Below are 13,115 nucleotides of genomic sequence, written 5' to 3'. Positions count from 1 at the left end.
GAATTATTTTCTGAAATGCAGCCCAGGTGGAGATCTGAGCTGAAGGAATGAAACTCCTCCAAATCAGGATAATCCCGGTCAGGAATCCAGGGATTTTCGGGATTTTTGATGGGCAGGAGGAAATCCTGATGGGATGTTCAGTCGGGATCTTGTGAGTCTCATTTAAAATATTCAGAATTATTTTCTGAAATGCAGCCCAGGTGAAGATCTGAGCTGAAGGAATGAAACTCTTCCAAATTGGGATGATCCCCATCAGGAATCCAGGGATTTTCAGGATTTTTGATGGGCAGAAGGGAATCCTGATGGGATTTTCAGTCGGGATCTTGCAACTCTCATTTAAAATATTCAGAAATATTTTCTGAAATGCAGTGCAGGTGGAGATCTGAGCCGCAGAGCAAACGCTGCAGGTGAAACCCCTCCTAAAAACCCTCCCCAGTCCAGAGGTGAGCAAGAGATGAGCCAGAAAAAAAAGAGGATTTCGAGACAATGTGACTCCAGCGGGCCACGAGAACAATGAGAAGTTCAAAAATAGCACTATTGACTGGTGGAAAAACAACATACATATAATTTTCAGGTAATTACTGCAGTATAATTAGCTGGGTTGTTTTCACATGAGCCATCTGAAATGAACTCTGCTGGCTGCTGGAGCTCAGCCTCATTTGCAGCGTTCCCATGACTCAGGGGATGCTGCAAGGAGAGGGCTTGGGTGAAAAATGAAGATTTTTTTCCCGGCTGAGCTCATCTCGGGACACAGCCTGGCTGCTGCTGCTTTATCCTGAGTTTATCCTGCTTTTTAGGTGAAAAAAATGGAAATTTGGAGCAAAATCTGCTCCATGTGTGGTCCATAATGGGAATTATAGGACAGAAAAGAGACTCAATTCGGAACAGGCCTTTTTCTACATCACTCTCTGTGAAAAATCATTCTAAATTCAGATTATAGGAAAATCTCAGTATTTTACATGCACCGTGTGAGTGGAGGGATGGGAGAACAGCCTGACAAGGACCCACTCTCCGAGTTCTGGAAAATGGTAATTATTTTTATTTATTTATTTCACTGCCACGGGCTTTGCTTGTTAGGAATCATTTATTATCTGTAGGAACAACTTCTGACTTAAGCACTGGAGCCTTAAAAAATCACTTTTCATTGGAATGAGAGAGTTTCTCCCAGTGAAACTCTGGGTTTGTTGATGCTGGAAGTGCAATTAAAAGCCTCCCTCACCTCTGTGATGATATTTTGGAAATAAATGCAGCTCTCTGTAGTTTTTCTCGTCATGTTTGAATAGTTTTGAGCCGATTTGAAGCTTCTGGAGGATGAGATGTTTTAAGTCTTGCCTGGCTTTGAATTTCTCAGCTCTCCAGGACTTGCTGTGGTTGCTTTTTGCTCTTTCTTCCAGTGCTGCATCCACAAATTATGAAAATGGGTGCTAATGACAAAAAAAATGAAAAAGAAATCCCAATTGTGATTCATGGAAGTGGAATTTTGTTGACAAAAAAAAAGGGGGGATTTAACTCGGCCAAAGGAAATGCTTTTCCAACTGGAGATGAATATCTCAGGAATGACCATTTCTTCTCAGAGACAGAGCCAGCCCAGTTTTAATTGAAAAAAAAGAAAAAAAAATAGAATAATTCAAACAAAAGCCTGGAGAAAAGTGAGCAGATCCACCCAAAAGGAGCAGTTTTTCCAGGGAAAAGTCCCCAAAGTGATTTTTAGGTGAGTAAAATGAAGGTGAGGAGGATGCAAGGGCAGGAAATGCTGTCACCTCCCCGGGGCTGGCCACACCTTGTCCCAGTACAAACCAGTGCCCCACCAGCTTCCAGAGTCCTGGAATGGTTCGGCTTGGAAGGCACCTCAAGGCTCTTCTTGTCCTCCACGTCACCCCAGGTGTCCCCAAACCCTGTCCAGGTGTCCTTAGAGCCCCTCAATGCCATCCCAACATCCCCAGGTGTCCCAGGTGTCCCCAACCCTGTCCCCAGAGTGTCCCCAGCCCTGGTCTTGGTGTCCCTTAGACCCCCTCAACCCCATCCCTGATGTCCCCAGGTGTCCCCAGCCCTGGTCCTGGTGTCCCTAACCTTGTCCCCAGTGTCCCTCAGTGTCCCCAGCTCTGTTCTTCATGACCCCATGTGTCCACAATCCTGGTCCTGCTGTCTCTTGGTGTCCCCAACATGCCCAGGTGTCCCCAAACCCTGTCCAGGTGTCCCTCACCCTGTTCTCGATGTCCCCAGGTGTTGCCAGTGCTGGTGTTGATGTCCCCAGGTGTCCCCAGTGCTGTCCCCACTGTCCCCAGGTGTCCCCCCGTCCATCTGCAGGCAGGTGCCCCAGGCCAGTGCAGACATGCATGGGGGTCTGGGGGATCCTGGGGGATACTGGGGGATCCTGAGAGCCCCTCCCAGCCCAGCATCACCCCGGGAATGCCAATCCCAGGAAAGCACGGGCTGATTGTTGTGGCCACGGCCACTGTCCTGCAGCTGCAGGGCTTCGTGGAGCTGGGGAGGGACAGCGGGCTGGGAATTCTGGAATTCCAGACTGGGACTGGGGCTGGGAATGTGTCATTCCATACTGGGAATACGGGCCGGGAATTCTGGCATTCCAGACTGGGAATATGGGCTGGGAATGTGTCATTCCATACTGGGAATAGGGGCTTGGAATGTGTCATTCCAGGCTGGGAACATGGGCTTGGAATGTGTCATTCCAGACTGGGAATATGGGCTGGGAATGTGTCATTCCAGACTGGGGATACAGGCTGGGAATTCACTCATTCCAGACTGGGAATACGGCCTGGGAATTCACTCATTCCAGGCTGGGAACACAATCTGATTCTGCAGGGCAGCCACAAAACGAGGCGGGAAATGGAATTTTTGTAAATTTGCAGGAACTGCAGCGAGGGGGAGTTTGTGCAGGGCTGTGAACTCCACTGGTGTGAGCAGAGCCTGGATATTAGGGATGGGGAAAACCCGGGAACAGGGAATGAGGGATGTGTCACAGCACAGGTAATCAGCAATTACAGAAACTCGTGTGCTTCCCACAGTGCCACTGCCGGGTGACATTCTGGGATCGCTCCCTGACTGCAGATTTGAACTCCCCCTCTGGGAATTCTCCCGGCACAGGCAGGAAAGTTTCTTTGCCCTCGTTTGGGCCCGATTTGGGAGAGGATGGAAACACGACGTGATAGAATTTGATCCGATATTGCTCTTGGATGTGGATTTTGGGGGAGGTGTTTGTGCCAGCCCTGTCTCAGCCGCTCCCCATCAGCTCCCTGCTCAGCACATCCAGCCACGTGTGCTGTTATAAAGTAAAAAAAGGATTTATTTTATCAGATATTGGCCGTTCCATTGTCTTCTAGTGCAGCCAAGTAATTTTCACTACAATATTCCTCTTTTTGTCCCTCAGAAAAGGGGATTTCACACATTTCATGCCTGCAACAACCTCAGCAATGAAGGGGTTTTAATGGCTTGGTCGTGTTTTCTATCAAGAAACCGTAACTGAGAGTCTGTCATTAAATCAGTTTTATTCAGGCTCAGAAATGCCCTGGTATTACTTTTAAGCGAAGAGTAAATTTGGATTATTAGACAAAGAGGAAAAATTCTTGGATACTCAGACTAATGAAAACAACATGTTCACAGAAAAAATGCATGTCTGTTTGAAAAATATTATTGTGTCTGAACATGGCTTTGAGCGTGAGTTATGTGACATGATACACTTTTGGGGAAGTTACAGAAGAGAAAATAAAAGAAATGGGGGTGGGAGGCAGATTCTCAAGTCATTTATTTTACTGTGATACGGCCAAAAGGGGGAAATGCAACTTTGGAAAATTGGGAATTGAAAATATCAACATTTTGGAGGGTTGAGGGAAATCTCAATCTTTCATTTTCTCTCCTCACAGAGGTTAAAAATCAAAAAAAATTATCCCTGCTTTAGCTCAGAAGCAGGACACTGGAGGGTTGTTTTGGGGCTGTTCTCCCTGACTCCAGTTGCATCCCAGTATTTTCTTTTGGAAGCGGGGAGAGAATCCTGACAGATCCGGGTGCTGCCACCCCTGCCACAGCTGGAGCTGCTGAGAGCACCTCTGAAATGACTGTGTTGACAAAGGCTTTTTTTGGCAATAAACCATCATCTGAGCCTCGGGAGCAGAGAGGAACAAAATTTCACTACATGTAAATAATAGCCTAAAAATAGAAGCGCAGATTGTTTTTCTCATTAAGTTCCTTCTCCATCCTCCAGCATATCCTGCACTGAGAAGGGAGTGCTTATCAAAAAGCAGAGCCTGGGTGAGGTTTGTCTGTAAAAAACACTGGCAGGACCATTTTAAACCTGATTTTCTGTCTCCCCTTTTTTCAGTCCGCTTGCTTATTTTGATGCAGCCGCAGCCATTCTGGGGCTGCTTTATTTAAAGCGAGTTTTGCGAGAGGACGCTGTGGTTTATGGCCACGTGTCAAGTTTGATAGTGTTGTGCCATGATTTAGCAAAACGCTCGAGGCACACGTCCGCATCCCACTGAATTCGGGAGGAAGTGAAGGAGCAGAGGAAAAGCTGCTTTGCTGTGCAGCAGCCTCATTCAGGGGAAAAGGAAAAAAAATACAGTCATTGAAATAAAGCAAGGATTTGTCTCCACACAGTTACAGATCTTTCTGGCTAAATTCCCTCGACTTGAGGTGAACTCATGGATGGTGTTAGATCCCGGTTATTCCGTGTGTTTAATGGTTCCAAATGAAGGGTTCTCCACGGGCTGCCTCAGACCACGGAAATAGATGGGCTAATTCTGGGAGCCGTGGGTGTGCTGGAGCCATCTGACTTTTATTTTTTTTTTAGCTATCTCGGCGAGCACCCTGCCCCCTCGCCGGAGCCTTCATCACGGGCGGGATTATCCGGCCGTGCCTCATCATCCTCCTCTCACCGCCCTCGATTTTGGGCACTTCGTGTGAGGTGTGGCAGCTCCAGGAGGGAACGGGATGGTGGAAATGGGAGGGAGGGAGGAAATTTCCTCTGGAGAGGAGAGAGGGGTGTCAGCCAGGAGCTCCCCTGATCTTCCATCAGGCTGGGGAAGATTTCTGGGTGAAACGCTCTGGAATGAAATGTTTGGAAAGAGAAGTGAGTTGTTGGCTTTGCTCAGCCTATCAGGATTTCATGTACATCCTTGCCACAAACAATTTGCCATCAAAATCATCTGTTTGTTGGACATGTATAATTTATATAATGTTCCTTTTCTAGGTTAAGTATAATGTGACCTGTCCATCTTGGTCAAAATCCATAAATTGTCCTGGATCGATGGAATGTCACATCCTGATACAATTCCATCATCATCCCTATTTACCAGGAGTTGTTTTCTTCAGGACTTCATGTAAATACTCTTGATAATAAACAGTGTTTTATCAAAAAGCTCCTTAAACACATTTGACACCTCTCTCCTATTCTTCCCTTGACACAAAGTACCTGATTTTAAATCCTGGGTAACTTCTGAGTCAAATGCTGTCAATTTTAATTCAGTAATTATCACTCATGGTTATCCTACCACAAGTTCCCTGTGTGGAACCGAGCACGCCCTTGTTTTAAGAGCTGAGACATTAAAGCTTTATTTTCTTTCAGTGACCATAATCCAAGCTCTTTCTGAATGGAGGATGATGGATTTTATGGCTGCTATGGAAAAGTAGGGAATTTTGTCTTCTTTGTTCTGTTCTGTGCATTAAGGTGAAGGCCAAAGACAGAAATTGTCATGGTGATCTATATTTATAGAATAACACAGGTAGAAAGAAGCTGAATCAAGATATAGTGACTTAAATACTAACATTTAATCCACCCAAAACCCCAACTGATGCCATCATCTTGCCAGGCAGAATTTTGGTAGATATTTTCCCCTCTGCACTATCTGGCTTGCTGTTGGAAGAACACAAATTTTACTCAAAATTGACGTGAAATGTGTGTATTTGGATCCCAACTCTGCAGTTTGGGACTCCTAAAACACCTGTACGGCTGCTCCCCGGTAACAGGAAAACCCGGGCAAGCTCACGATGATTCCTGAACTTCTCCGCAGTAGCCCAGGGAAATAAAACTTGAAATTCCCCGAAATAAAACTCATCATTTCCCGCTTGGTGCAGATCAGGAGCCGGAGACTACGGCAGCGCCCGCTGAGGTACCCCGGCCCTATCCCGTTCCACTCCTAAAGGTCTTAAACCCGCGGATTAAGCAGCAGGCAGCGGAGCCGCAAAATCCCATTTTAATCAACTTATTTATTACTGCGGGAACGCGCATCCCCCGCTTCCCTGCGGCGATCCGGAGGGCGCGGGGCTGAGGGGAGCCCGGAGGGACCCGCGCCCCTCACGGAGCGCGCAGCGGGGCCGGCGGCACCGCGAGGGCCGCGCCGCGCACGGTGAAACTCCACAGGCAGGGCGGCGGCCACACGGCGTCCCCGGGGCTGCCCGGGAACCGCTCCGAGAGCCGGGGGTGCGCCGGGGCCGGGCCGGGCCGGGCGCTCGGAGCGGCGGGGCCGGCCCGCCCGAGGAGGCACAAAATGGCGCCGCGATTCAAACGCTGCGCGCCGCGGGCGGGCGGGGCGGCGGGGGGCGGTGTCCCGGCGGGGTTCACTGCGCCTGCGCGCAGAGTCGCAAGATGGCGGACAGTGCGGAACTAAAGGTAAAGCGCAGCTCCGGGTCCCCCCGCGGCGCCGCCGGGGCCGCGGCCGGGAGCGGCCCGGGGCGAGATGAGCCCCGCCGGGGCGGTCGCGGCGGAGCCTCGGCGGCAGCGGGGGCTGAGGGGCGGGGTGGGGTGGGGAGCGGAGCGCGGGGCTGCCTTCCCCTGGCCGCCCCCCCTCTCCGGCCGGGCTCCGCCGGGCGGCCCCGCCGGCAGCCGGGGCAGCGCGGGCGGCTCCGCTCCGCGCCCGCCGGGTCGGGCCGCGCCGCCGCGGGCGGAGGGCGGCGGCCGGGGGAGCCCCCGCGGGGGGCGGCGCGGGCGCTGCCGGGGCGGGGGACGGAGCCCCGGCGCCCCGCGAAGTTTGCAGGGGAGTCCGGCGGGAGCGACCCCCGGCAGCGGCGCTGCCCGCGGTGACAGCGCGGCGAGCGCGCCGGGGAGGCCGGCCGGCCGCCCCTCCGGTAAATAAAGAACGTCACAAGCAGATGTGGAGGAGTTCCGCGGTGTTGAGCTGGCGGCGGTCCCTGTCATCCTGCGAAACGCATGGAAACAGGGCGCTCCGAGCCACCCCGGGGCCGGGCCGGCGCTCCCGGGGCGGGGGTCCCTGGGTTTTGGCATTTTTGAGGGATTTTTGGGGGATTTTGGGGGGGATTTTGGGCGCTCCCCCGCGGGGCAGGAGCGGGAGCGGTTCTGCCGAACGCGGAACTCTGGATTTCCTAACGCGCAGAAGAATCAGCAGTTTTGAGGAACAGCAGTGTAGGAGAGAGGGTGGCAGGCATCCGCCCCAAAATCCAAGGAAAAGCCCCGAATCCTGCCGGGTGTGTGGGTGCAGAGCGTGCCCTGCACACCCTGCAAGGTGCTCCAAGTTTCCGAGTTTCCTCGCAGTTGCCACAGGGTCGTCATTCACCAGGAGGGCTCCTGCCTCCTCCTTTAGAGTTCACAGGCACAAATCAGGTGGGTATGAAACGTGTAGGGTCACAGGCGCCTTAAATGTGTAGCGTAAACTACGGGATGTGTCAAGTATGACTAAGGAAATATTTTGTCTTTTCCCTTGAGGTTTGATAGATCTGAGTTTTCTGTGTGTCAAAGGTGTTGGTGCACTTTCGGTTTGAGGTGCTTGAGGAGCTGTCAGCAGGTAAAGAGAGGCCAAATCTTGAGTGTGTTCTGCCTTGTGTGGGTCAGGACCCTTCAGATCCTCCTTTAAATCCTCCTCTGGCCTTCGTTTCTCTGGGTATCTTCAGACCATATTGTATTGCTTGGGTTGGGTAGTCCTTAAGCCTTTTTTTCTTTTCAACCCCTGCCTCTCACATAATGAGATCAAAAGGGTTAAGTGCGATCCCAGTGCTGGAGTTTTTGTTAATTTTAGCGTGGCAAATGGAGTAGCGTGTTGTGGTAAGGAACTGCGAGAGTTTCGTGGTGCACAGCAGCCAGCCTGGCTCTGTGTGATGCCTTTATTAGCAAGACTGACTCAAAAGGACTTAAAAGAGATGGGAGATAAGGAATGAAATCGTTCCAAACCCCTTCATTGATCACTCTTAGAAATCTCCTTCTTGAGAACCGGTAGAGAGAAATCACAGTTTTTAAAATTTCTGTTTCCTAAAGTGCTGTTGCCACCTCAGGGAGGGTGAATGCCAAAGTTACAGTTTTATTCTCAGTTTCCTGCTCAGGTTATGTACGGAGTGGTACCTGCAGGCAGGGACTGGAGGATGGCACTCGGTGAAAATTTGGGCTTTTTTCTGTAGCCATGGGAGCCTGGCAGTTTGCTTAGCAAAAAAGTAATTACTTCATAAATTCATACCTTGAAGACCTCAGGACATTCTGATTTTTTTTTTTTTTGTCTTTAGACAGTACAGAATTAAAAAAGGTGCGTGGGTGGGTCCTGCTGTGTCAGGGAGGGGGCACAAAATCTCCTTTTTGGTGGGGTTGGAGCTGTCAGCCTGCAGCTCCCCAGCTCTCAGTACTGCAGGGGTGAGTGCTGCTCATCGAAAGCTCTCACATCGTGCTTGGGGCACTGGGTATTTTTTAAACAGGAGTAAATCCCCAGAAAACATGCTTTTAAGTTCTTTTTTTTTGGGGAGTTGAAAGGTAGCTACGGGAGGGTTTGTGATTAAGACTCTGCTGTTTGAAGAATGACCAGTGAATTCCTTTAATTATTTTCATTTTCTTAGCTAAAACCTTATGTGGTTCTCCTCTGATTAATTAGCAAATGGGATTGATTACAGATTTAGTGACCTTTAAAAACTTAAATCAACTGTAGTACTTGGGCAGGGACTCTTTTGCCTGGCCAGAAGAAGTTTGTCAGAAAAAGTTACTCAAGTTTCTAAAACTTTGTTGCCTTCCTGTGCAAAGAACCCTGGGGTTATGTGTGGGGAGTGTCACATGTGGAAATTAGGGAATGTGATATGATGGGTGCCGTTGCCAAAGGAAAATTAAAGTTCTTGCTCCCTCCAGAAAAACAGTGGTCAGTCTTACTTGCCACAATTTTTCATGGAGTTTTAATCATGAAATTGCCTTTCCCGTCATGTATTTCCTTACCACAACCAAGAGAATTTCAGTCTTTTTGCCCTGTTTGGGATTGTTTGTTCTGTTGGGAAGAAAAAAATAATCAGATAAGATCAACCATAACTCTGCAGATCGCAGCGTTGTGAGGTTGCTGAATTCCTGGGTACTGGGGAAGGTTTGGATAAATCAAAGCAGGATGTTTCCCTTTCTGCTGCTGAAATAAGGTAGCTGCAAAGTTTGTTCTTCTGCAGAGTTCTCCCTCACTCCATAGGCTGAGGCATATGTGAATTTTCCTGATCTTAATTACTATTCCTGTCTAATTGCACCCAGACTCTAATTTATCTCAAGGTAAGCTATTTAAAGCTCTTTCTAATTGGAAGGAGTATACTTGAGTGATTAAATCTTTCCTTCAATATTTCTTACATCTCTTTAAATTGGTTATTAGATTGTTGTGATCTTCGCCTTCCACTCCAGCATTTTGGAAATCATTACGCAGTTTGCAATAATCAATTCAATTAACCACGGATCAAAGAATGCAAAAGAAAAGCTTATGTTCAAGTATTGTCATTCTTGATACTGTCCTAAGAAGCTGGTTTGGAAAGCACATGCTGGGAGGTTTTCTCCTTTGTTCTCTCTCCTTTTAAGAAAGTGCCTTTGGGGATTGAAGAGATCCCTGGTGTGTTTCTTGTTAGACATAATTTATACTTTAAATATCAAAAAAAAAAAAAGTGAGCCAAGAGTTTGAATGAAAATTCATCACAGCATTTCCACACAATGGTGAGGAAAATAAACCACTTAGAAATATTCTCAGTTGGGAAATACCCCTCCCTGCAATCCAGGGAAGCAGTTTTGGGCTAACAGTGACGAATGGACCTGTGGCATTGCATCCCTAATTTTCATAAACATCATCTGCCTGTTTCAGTGGTCAGTTAGAATTTCACACTTCTGCATTACGAGCTCTTTCTGCTTAATCCTTTGCTAAGTTGCTGAGGTTGTGTGTTGCTGAGATTAAAGTAAATATAATCTACTTTTCATTGTTATCTGAGCCCGTGGATTACGTTGTTCACTCTGTAATTTGGTGTGTGTCAGCAGAACTGTATTTTTAACTGATTTTTGGGCTGGGTACCTTGTTTTTGAGCTTTTGGCTATCAGTACTGGGGTTGCAGATATCAGAGGGATAAAATTGGCAGCTGAGCTGTCAAAGCCTCAATCCATAACCCTTTTTTATTGCCAATAAACCCCAGATTGTTGCATGCACACAAATACAGTGCCAGTGTACCTGTGGGTAAACCTTCCCCATCCTGGGAGGATCTGTGGGTCTGTGCAGGTGAAATTCATTTGAGGACAAAGGTATCAGCACCAGCATTTCATAGCAGTTATTTTTAATCATTTACAGATGATTTTTCTTTTGGTTATGAAGGTATTTAGAAATTCCAGTTAGAAGCAGGTAGGAGATGCAGTTTATTTAGCTTTATTGCACGAGAAAAATGTTCCTGCAGGGAGGAGAAGAGGTCAGCACTGCCTGGCCATTGGAGGAATATTCATGGATGGGGCACACGAGACAAATAGTTAAAAACATCCCATGGAGGGGGTGTGGACAGCTCAGCTCCCTCTGATATTGGAGTTATTTATAGGGGTGGAGGCTCTGAGTGCTGTGCTTTATACCCTGCCCTGCATCCCCGGGCCAGCGAGGGCAGACCTGTCACTAATGCGTTTGGCACGGGGGAGGGATGGAGTTCCTGGAATCTCTCCTGGAGAAATCAGCGTCTCCTCACTTCTCTCCTCAGTGCCATTAGAGCCAAAACCAAACCAGAACTTCAGGCACTCGGCACTTGAGTGCTCCCTGTAATTGTTCTGAGATACCCCCAGCCCTCTCCTTTCTCTGGAGCATCTCCTGGGATCCCTGTTTGTCCTAAAGCTTGGAGTGAGGTGGGGGCTGACCCCCTGGAGCATCTCCTGGAATTCTTGTTTGCCCTAAACCTTATGGTGAGCGTGGGGCTGACCCCCTGCAGCATCTCCTGGAATTTTTGTTTACCCTAAAGCTTAGGGTGAGTGTGGGGCTGATCCTTTAGAGCATCTCCTGGGATCCCTGTTTGTCCTAAAGCTTGGAGTGAGGTGGGGGCTGACCCTTTAGAGCATCTCCTGGAATTCTTGTTTGCCCTAAAGCTTAGGGTGAGTTGGGGGTTGACCCCCTGCAGCATCTCCTGGAATTCTTGTTTATCCTAAAGCTTGGAGTGAGTTGGGGGCTGATCCTTTAGAGCATCTCCTGGGATCCCTGTTTATCCTAAAGCTTAGGGTGAGCGTGGGGCTGACCCCCTGGAGCATCTCCTGGAATTTTTGTTTGCCCTAAAGCTTGGAGTGAGTTGGGGGCTGATCCTTTAGAGCATCTCCTGGAATTCTTGTTTGTCCTAAAGCTTGGAGTGAGTTGGGGGCTGACCCCCTGGAGCATCTCCTGGAATTCTTGTTTGTCCTAAAGCGTGGAGTGAGTTGGGGGCTGACCCTTTAGAGCATTTCCTGAATTCTTGTTTATCCTGAAGCTTAGGGTGAGTTGGGCTGGTCTCTCCATCCCTGTGGCATTGGGCTCTACTGAAATGATGGAATTGGAAGCAGAAGTCCCTTGGTTGCTTGGGAATTAACATTTTGAGAGGGTTAATTTTTGGATCACTCGGTGTCCCAGGGGATTTGTGGCCCGAGAATGGATTTTTCTCTCTTGGGGCTTTTCTCTTACACGGGGTGTTGGTGTTTGGCTCTTGGCTCCTGGAGGAAAGAATTTCCCCTGCAGCCCTGAAGTTGTGTCAGAAATGTGTGTTTGCTTTTGCTGCTGTGCTTCCAGTGTAGAAACTTTTGCTTTACAGGTGCCCTTCTAATGGAAAACTTGGCTTTATCACCCTCCATAAAAAGTAGTAAAAGCCTTTTGAAAGCCCCAGATTTCAGGGAAGAATGCAAACATGGCTTTTACATGAAAAACCTCTCTGTACATACCTCGTGTGTCTTGTGTCCTGCCCCCTTCACCTCTGATTAACAGAATAGTGCCTGCAAGAATCACAAATAAATGTTGGTCCAGTTCTTGAGTGGGGAGAAAAGGGGAAATGCCCGTTTTGAGTGACTGCTGGATTTTGGAATCCTCTTGGTGAAGCTCAGGTGTTGATTGTGCTCTGTCACTGGCCCAGCTCTGTGCAGACCAGTGAGTGCTGAGTGTTGGTTTGGGCTTTTTAAAGTGGAGATGATTGGATTTTATGATGCAGAAATTGCACATAGTACCTTCAATAGCAGTCTGTTCATAGAAACAAATGCCTTTCTTAAAAGTAGAATCCCTTGCTAGGGAGAGGGATGAGGAGGAGAAAGGAGTTTACAAAAGGCTGCTTATTTTTGTAATTTTACTCAATGCTATCAAAGCCATTTCAGACGTAGTCACTGCCACAAAATGTGGCTATTTCAAAGTAAATGAAAAGCAAGACAAACCAGAAGGTGTTAACCCTTTGAGAATAGATGGAGCTGAGGATGGGGCCAGGAGATGGTGGTTTTGTTCTGATCTCAGATTCTCAGTGGAAGCAGGAGAGCAGGATGTTCTTGTGCTCCCTGTGTGTGCCCCAGAGCTTCTCCTCTCCCCTCTGCTGGGGCTCCCTGGCTGGTGCAGCTGCACTGATCCAGGAGCTGTCAGCAATTTGCATCCTCTCGTTTTCCTTTTGGGACTGGGGCTGCCCGTGGGTGTCTCTGCTGGTCCCTTGTGTCCCTTCAGAGCGCTCTGGAGATTGGATTCCAGGGCTAGGGAAGAGTGGGAGGGTATTAGGGGCTTGTCTGGAATATGGGAAACAAAGAAATGAAAAGCCAGGGTGCAATTAGACCAGAGGTCAGCCTGAGCTTGACCCTCACGTCTGTAGGAGATGATATACAAGAGATTTATATGGGAAGTGGCATGATAATTAATGAGAAGGAAAAGGAGCCTCTCAAAGCCTTTGCTTGGGGAGAAGGGAGCCCTGAGCAAATGCTCCCT

General features: G+C 48.6%; 1 protein-coding gene across 4 annotated transcripts in view; it reads left to right on the top strand.

Moving 5' to 3' along the window:
• Positions 1 to 6,556: 6,556 nt before the first annotated feature.
• The window catches only part of PIAS1 (protein inhibitor of activated STAT 1), a 52,655-nt gene continuing 46,096 nt past the window's right edge, over positions 6,557 to 13,115 (top strand). For 3 of the 4 annotated variants that reach the window (XR_010082369.1, XR_010082368.1, XM_063412493.1), the window contains exon 1: positions 6,557 to 6,625. Coding sequence is in view for 1 of the 4 variants with exons in the window: in XM_063412493.1 (XP_063268563.1) it covers positions 6,602 to 6,625 (24 nt within the window). In the remaining 3 variants the exon portion in view is untranslated. Of the gene's footprint in view, positions 6,626 to 7,284; positions 7,574 to 13,115 lie in introns of those variants that run through there. The other variant, XM_063412494.1, reaches the window with a different exon arrangement.

The sequence above is a fragment of the Prinia subflava genome, chromosome 15, assembly GCF_021018805.1.
Source record: "Prinia subflava isolate CZ2003 ecotype Zambia chromosome 15, Cam_Psub_1.2, whole genome shotgun sequence".
NCBI classification, from domain to species: Eukaryota; Metazoa; Chordata; class Aves; order Passeriformes; family Cisticolidae; genus Prinia; species Prinia subflava.
This window is presented reverse-complemented; position numbering and strand designations above follow the sequence as displayed.